Here is an 8,114-nt window from a genome sequence, read left to right as displayed (position 1 = left end):
GCACCATTTGTTATCGTTGCTGATGAAGGCTTTGGACTTTCCCGTCATGTGCTGCGGCCATTCCCGCGGCGTGGTTTGGATGAACGGAGGCGCATTTTCAACTATCGGCTCACCCGAGCAAGACGGTATGTGGAGTGTGCCTTCGGGATTCTTTGCAGCAAGTGGCGGGTTCTACATAGCTCTATTCAGATGGACCCGGACAACGTTAAGAAGGTAGTGCAAGCCTGCGTTATTCTTCACAACTTCGTTCGGATCCATGATGGTGCTTCTGATGGTGACGTGGAGGGACAACATCCAACAGCATCTATCCCCCTGGACAACACTCTCCAAGGACGACCCGGAGTGGCTGGACTGTTTGTTCGTGAGCAGTTTGCCTCCTACTTTGTTTCTGCGGAGGGTGTCGTTCCCTGGCAGATGGATGCTATTAGTGGACGTTGAGGCTCTGGACTTTTAGATTAGTGGGTTTTTTTTATTTTGAACCTTTTTTGTTTTGGTAGTTTAGTGTAGGGACTCGCAAGTGATGGGGCCCCTTGACGTGGGTTGTGAGCTTACTACTTCTTTGACCCATATTCGAATAGTTGCTTTTTGGCTGACATTGGAAAATGAGTCAAAGGAGTAAACTAAGACCTCATCCAATCTTTTTTTTTTTAATAAAATTATATACACAATACCTTGTCATGTGTTTTTTTTTCTAAGACATTAGCAATGTGGATGGATGGTTATGTGTGCATTTGAATTTGGATGTAATAATCTTCAAAAATTGTTTAAAAAATGTGGCCGTATCTGCTCTTCTTTTTGCTTCTTTGTTCCTAATATTTAGGATATAATTCAAATGTACATGTGGAGCTCCAGGTATCATAGTCGTTAATGGAGCTTGGAGTTCCTCAAGCACATTTGCAAATTTTAACAAAGGGGTAAGTAAAGGAGGTGTGAGTGAGATGGAGGTATTATAACAAATATAAGATTACCACATTCAAGGTGCTCGTATCTATGAGCAAGTGTACCTGGTTTATCCATGCTTGATTTGATGGTGATTTAAAAGTACGTCTGTAAGAAGAAGAGACAGAGGAGTGCATGGCTACTTTGCTGTTTGATCCATGCACCCATCTGTCTCTTTTGCATGCATATACAGGATGTTAGTGGATGGAGTAAAGAATAATGAAAGAAGAAATATTTTTTTTAACGAATTTATAAACAAATATTAACAATATATACAATACAAAATGCTGTATTTAGAGTTCATACAGCTCTCTTGTGTATGGACCAGATGTTGCTTGGCCATGAGAAGCCATGGCTGAAGAGCCTTCGTAGGGCCCATGGAACACAGGGGCCATGGCAGGGTATCTGGTGGATGGAGGTGGGCTTGGAGGTAGCAGTCCACCCACATGCTGCCGCCGTCTTTCCAAAAAAAGAGCCACCTCGGACTTGTCCTTCGGTGTGCCCTTTTGAAAAATCTGCAGGACAGCCATCATGGCTACCCTGCAGTTCATTCTGTCATCCTCATGAACTCCTTGCAGGTCTTGCACCATGGAGCGCATGCAGATGTCCTCCGCCGAATCATCGCGCCTCCTCCTCAACTGATCCAAGACCTCCCTCTCAGCAGCAATACTGAGACTTGACACTCCCAGCTGCCTCCTTCTACGCGAACGCATCGGCGGTGGTGGTGGTGGTGGTGTAGATGGAGGTTGAGGTGTGGATAGATCCTCTGCCTGCTCCTCAAAGGACTCCTCCAACACATCTTCCCCAGTCTGCATAGAGGCAGATTCCTCTAAATTATCCGCAGTTCTAGAGAAAAAAAAAATAAATAAAATTTGTGCACATATTCTATAGTGCATTGATGCAACGACAATTCTGAGGACACAAGAACTTACAATTCTTTTATTAATAATGCTTTAAAGTAAAAATATGTTTTGATAACTTACTCTCCAACGTCCATCACCGGATCCAAAAACCGCATGAAACTTGTGTAAAGGTACGGTTTCTTGTGCAGTTTTCCACTGCCACTTCGGCCTTTCTCCGACTTTTCCCTCTTATATTGGTCTCTTGCTGAGACCCATCGTGTGGAGACCTTTTTTACTATAAAAAAAAAAAAAATTTAATTAATTTGCGGTTTCAAGCAATATTACAGAAAAGTATTAAGAAGGTACAGGCCACATGGCTGCAGGGGTGATACAGGCTACATGGCTGCAGGGGTGATACAGGGCACATGGCTGCAGGGGTGATACAGGGCACATGGCTGCAGGGGTGATACAGGGCACATGGCTGCAGGGGTGACACAGGGCACATGGCTGCAGGGGTGATACAGGGCACATGGCTGCAGGGCTGATACAGGCCACATGGCTGCAGGGCTGATACAGGCCACATGGCTGCAGGGCTGATACAGGCCACATGGCTGCAGGGGTGATACAGGGCACATGGCTGCAGGGGTGACACAGGGCACATGGCTGCAGGGGTGATACAGGGCACATGGCTGCAGGGCTGATACAGGGCACATGGCTGCAGGGCTGATACAGGCCACATGGCTGCAGGGCTGATACAGGGCACATGGCTGCAGGGGTGATACAGGGCACATGGCTGCAGGGGTGATACAGGGCACATGGCTGCAGGGGTGACACAGGGCGCATGGCTGCAGGGATCCGCAGGGGTGGGGTATGCACATGGCTGCAGGGCAGGGTAATTAGCTTACCAAGAGATGCACGTTCCCGGGTACTGCTACTAGCCCATTCGTCCGGCAACAGTATTGCAGTTATCTCCTCCCACTTTTTGTGCTTGAGGGCACGGTTGTGGAAGTCTTCCAAACGCTTATCCCATAGGATAGGGTGCGCTTGCACCAGAGCCAGGAGCCTCTCCATCTGCACATAAGCCATGTTGCTTCTGACTCCCAGGAAAGTCCTCCCCTCCCCTCCCCTAGTTCCTGGTATTCCTAGATACAGAACGTATATACGGCAGCATACGGTGGCCACAACGTATGTCACCCGTATTTTATACGTTCCCATAGACTTCAATGGGGCATACGGCTGCAAGAGCGTGAAAAAATAGGACATGCTCTATCTTTTTATACGGCTCACATACGGTACGGTACGGTACGGTGACAAATAGGGCAATTCTTTGTATCACTGTATCTCCCATAGGAATGAATGGTAGCGTATTCTGGACGAATATACGCCCGTATATACGGCCGTTTTTCAACGGTCGTGTGAATGCAGCCTAAAGATGTGAAAAAACAGTGTATTATTTGGAAATGAAAAATAATGCTTGCTGAGACTCACCATTTCCTGAATGCACATGAAATGCACATATAAAAAAATGGCTTAGCAGCTAAGAAAATTAAAAAAAAATATGCTAGGGACCAGAAACTCACAATATTGACTGTAAGAATGAAGACACAATGGCTTGGCTTCATTAAACAAAGCCTCGAAAAATTCTAGGTTTTGGTCAAAGAGACCAGAGAAGCCTAATTATAATGGATTAAGGCTTGCAGCTGTTACGTGCTACATATTGGCAGGCATGTAGCAGCACCAAGGTTGTGGTGGTGGCATGACAGCAGCAGCAGGTGCAGTCAGTGTAAAAGACATGATGGCCAACAGGCAACAACATGATAACCAAAAGTAGTGAAATCAACTTAACTGTAAGGTAGAGACTGCACCACAAGCATTTTGACCAGGTCAGAATTAAGCTTGCGCAATGTGAGATTGATGGTTGGGCACATTTGCTTTTTGGTAACAAACTCCATTATTAATTCCTGAGGATAGGTGACAAGGAGTGGTCATTACTGTATTCCAGGCTCTGTGTTAATATAAAGTTTTTCAATATATATTGAAGGGGTTCAGCTCAGATCATCAATGGCAGTCTTTACCTGAGGCTTGCTTCACTTACAGCATCACCTCTAGCTCTTGTCAGAGAGACCTCCCATGGTGCAGCGCGGGTTTATAAACCTTTGTCCAGGTGCAGGCTAACGAGCTGCATTAACACTGCCCCAGAACCTGGATTACTCATCAATGGCCGTCCCTTTATCAAGAATAGGTGAAAAACTATATGGAATATAGATGCCATTGATTACCTTTCCAGTCACTGCCTTACAATTGTCACGGGTGCCTCTGTGACCTCCCTCCCAGGTCGCAGGGGCACCCGTGCCGCGCTTCATGGCTGCCCCGGTCCCCCGGCTTCTTACTTACCCCGTCCCGTTCCCACGCCGACTCCGGCAGCACGGCGCGCGCGTCCCCGCCTCCTAGGGCGCGCGCGCCACCTTTGGCAAATTTAAAGGGCCAGCGCGCCACTAATTGGCGCTGGCCATTTTCACTAAAACTACTTAAGCCTGCCTCTTCCTGTATCTCTTGCCGGATCTTTGTGCCTCACAGCCTGAGAGAAAGCTTTACTGCGACTAACCTGCGTTCCTGTGTCTCCTGCGTTCCTGTGTCCCTCCGTGTTCCTGTGTTACCTGAGCTCCTCCGTGTTTCCGTGTACCAGTGTTCCTCCGTGCTGCTGTTCTGTGTTCCCGAACCCCTCTGCTTGGACCTCCTGTTGCTGACCCCGGATTGAACCCTGACGTTGCATCTCTGCCGCCTGTGCTGACCCTGTGCCTGGACTTTGACCACGAGATTGATTGCCGTTCTTGTACCTCAACCTTGGCCGCCACTGCAGACAAGTCACGCCTGAGGAACGACCTGGTGGTACCACGCCGCAGCTTGTCTAACCCGCTTTGCGGCGGGCTCTGGTGAAAACCGGGTACCACTTAGACTCCGGTCCCAGGTAGTGGCTTGAGTCATCGTCTGCAGTGGTCCAGTGGATCCACTACCCGCAAGCCTGACAACAATATATGTATTTGTTTATAATAATAATAATAATTCTTCTACATTTCTACAATAAAATGTACTAAGTTGGGGGTTTCCCAATTTAGTTTTTGTTTCCTGGTTTGATCTACAGTATGTTAAAAGATACTGTAAAATGTATTGTTTATATGAATGTGGCAACACTGTAGTGTAACGAAATACTGTGTATACATGCTATAGCATTGATTAAAGTATGAACACCTTACCAAAACAAAATGTAATCACAAACTTATTGTTTATTGTACACTTCACTTGATAAGTTCTTTCCCAATGTGCATTCGGCTTTAAGATCATTTACAATGACTCACATACATCAGCAGACATCTTTCATCTGTCATAGCATAGCAGATTTATAAAGCCCAGTTTATGGTCTTTGCTCAATCTCAGTGATTGTGCTTTGGAAAAATTATGAGCTTGTTGTTGACTTATCCAATAATTCTTATATAGTGCTTTCAAAAATTGCAACATGTTTGGGATTTGAAATGCTAAGCTTCTTGTGCTGAAAGTGTAATGAAAAAGTTTACTCTCTCGCTGCTCACCCCTGGAAGGATAAAAAAGAAAGATGTAAGCTATTAAATGAAAGAAAGAATGAAAGGAAGAACTCAATATAATTATAAGAATAACAAAAGTATAACATATGTACAGGTATAATATACACAAAATAAAACAGCTGTCTGTCTATCCCTTTAACATCAGTGCCCATTTTGGCCTTCCTGACCAAATTTTTTAAATCTGGGAAAAGCTTTGGAATTCTTTAACATACACAGCTGATTTTGAAATTGTTTTCACCTGGCACATTGTGCCTTAGTTTAGTTAAGCAATTTGGATGATTTAGTAGAACTTTAGTAGAACTTTAAGTGCGATTTTTCACATTTTCATGAAAATCGCCAAGACTCAAGTTTTGAAGGACCTACTTAGCTTTCAGATGACTTTGAGAGGTCTAATTAATAGTAAAACCTCATAAAATACCTCATTACAGGAACAACAATTTCAATGTTTGAAAAACAACTTTTAGAAAACTGGTCAATCCTTTAAGTGCTTCACTTGGGTTAAAACAAAACGAAGGTGCGATTTAGAAATTTTACAAAAATTACATTCATTTAATCCCCAATGGATTAAAATACAAAATACTCCACAAGGTTTGATACCCACATTCTCCTGAGTACACCACTACTTCATATGTGGTGGTAAACTCATTTATAAACACCCGCACATCAGAACAGATTCGTTTTGTCACATTTTACAGAAATAAACATTTTAATTTTGGGGGAATATGAAGGGCTTATTTTTTTCAGGATGAACTTCAATTTACAGATACTTCATTTTGGGGTGTCTATAGCTTATTGATGAAATTTTATTAACTCTTTCAGGGTGGAGGAAAAGAAAATCATCAATCCTTATTTGGATTTTTAGCACTTATTTGTTTGCTGTTAACCGTAACATGAAAAAAATATGATCATTATGGTTATATGGTGTTAGCATATTATAGTCTTATTAAAAATATGAAGTTTAGCAGGCTGGAGCGCCGCACATCTTGTCCCCATGTTCCTGCCTGCTAAATAGTGTCAGGGCTGTGAGTCTGTGGACCCTCTGGACCACTGCTGGAGATGGTACAAGCCGCCACTTGGCAATTAAAAGTTTTTTTTCTATGCAATCCTGGCATGTCAACATTAAGAAGATCAGTGCCAGGATCAGAATGAAGAGGATCTGGGGTGAGTATCTGTAGTTTGTTTTTTGATAAACTAAGTGGTTGTTTTAATATAATGAAAAAAGAACTGATACTTTACCTCACATCTCACATTTGAAACTTCCTATCCCTCTAATGAAAAGCAGAGACTCAGTTCTCATCTGGTCATTATGTGATATATATGTAGAATGTTCAAAGGCTCAACAGTGTAGATTTGTACCGTGTTAGCCATGGAGAGCAGCTCCCAAAGGCTCAACAGAGGGTCACAGAGGTATATAAATTACAACTCTGTGAACTATTGTAGGTTCTTAGGGGATGGTTCTTTTCTGTCCTCAGGACTAAATCCAAAGAGGGGTTAGCGCATTGGTCAGGGTATTGATAGGCAGGGAGGTACAAAATGTCAAGATGCACAACAATTCTGATAATATTCAAATCAAATAAAGGTTTTATTTTTAGTGTAACACATTGGATATTGAGAAGCAAGGAGTCTATTTTTCAAATGATAGAGACTTGTTAGATCTAAAAGATGCAAGAACATTTAGCTAATCTCTACACTTGAAAATAAGACCTCTGTGTCTTCAAATCTATTGTATTTTGGACTATTAATAAAACTACAATTTGATTTGAATATAAGCCAAATATTGTGTATCTCAATAATTTGTATGTCAGGATTTGGGAGGCGTGAATCCACTGGACCACCGTGGGAGGTGGTACTAGCCGACACCTGGGACCGGAGTCTAAGTTGCACCTGGTCTTCACCAGAGCCCGCCGCAAAGCGGGATTCACTTGGTGCAGCAGGGTACCACCAGGTCGTTCCACAGTGCGACTAGCCCGCGGTGGCAGCCGAGGTCGAGGTACCTTAGCAGAAGACAGTCTCGTGGTTGGGTTCAGGCAGAGGGTCAGGGCTTGCATCAGAGATGCAATGTCACGTCCAATCCGAGGTCAGAAACGGGAGGTCCAGGCATATGGGAACAGGAACACAGCAACGCAGGAACAAAGCAACACGGAGGAACTCTGGTAACACAGGAACATGGAGGGACTCTGGTAACACGGCAACATAGGACTCAGGAGCAGGAACGCAGGATACACAGGAATGCTGGAGACACAGGAAAGCAGGATAATCATTAGAGAGCTTTTTCTAAGGCTGTGAGGCACAAAGTTCCAGCAGGGTGTGATTGGAGAGGCAGGTTTAAATAGCCTTCTGGGAAAATGGCCAGCGCCATTGGTGCACTGGCCCTTTAAATTTCCTGAAGGGGGTGCACACGTCCCTAGGATACGGGGACACACGTGCATGGAGCGCGTCCAGGACTCGGGAGCAGAGACAGGTGAGAGGCGCTGGCGCTGCGTCTGTAGGGAGCGAGGGGCATGGGTGAGCCTGCGACCCGCGATATGGGTCGCGGGAACACCCGTGACATTGTACTTTCCTGCATATCAATATTACATGTCTTTACATATTACATGTCTTTGATCCTGTGTTGTTGGACTATGAATAAAATCACTATTTGATTTGAATATTAGCTGCTCCTGCAGAACATACAGAATTCTACACAGGATATACTTTTATATATAAAGCTACCAGTGTTGGAATTTTTTGAGAT

The 8,114-nt window shown here is 44.3% G+C and overlaps 1 protein-coding gene across 1 annotated transcript; it reads right to left on the bottom strand.

The window, feature by feature from the left end:
* Positions 1 to 1,232: 1,232 nt before the first annotated feature.
* On the bottom strand, positions 1,233 to 3,044 carry LOC140122713 (uncharacterized). Its single transcript, XM_072143888.1, has 3 exons — positions 2,687 to 3,044; positions 1,923 to 2,076; positions 1,233 to 1,785 (listed from the first exon to the last, which is right to left on the bottom strand). The coding sequence occupies exons 1-3, from the start codon at positions 3,042 to 3,044 to the stop codon at positions 1,233 to 1,235; spliced, it is 1,065 nt and encodes a 354-aa protein (XP_071999989.1).
* Between the last annotated feature and the right edge of the window lie 5,070 nt (positions 3,045 to 8,114).

The sequence above is a fragment of the Engystomops pustulosus genome, chromosome 1, assembly GCF_040894005.1.
Source record: "Engystomops pustulosus chromosome 1, aEngPut4.maternal, whole genome shotgun sequence".
NCBI classification, from domain to species: domain Eukaryota; kingdom Metazoa; phylum Chordata; class Amphibia; order Anura; family Leptodactylidae; genus Engystomops; species Engystomops pustulosus.
Note: the sequence above shows the minus strand (reverse complement) of the source record. Positions and strands in the feature narration are given on the sequence as shown.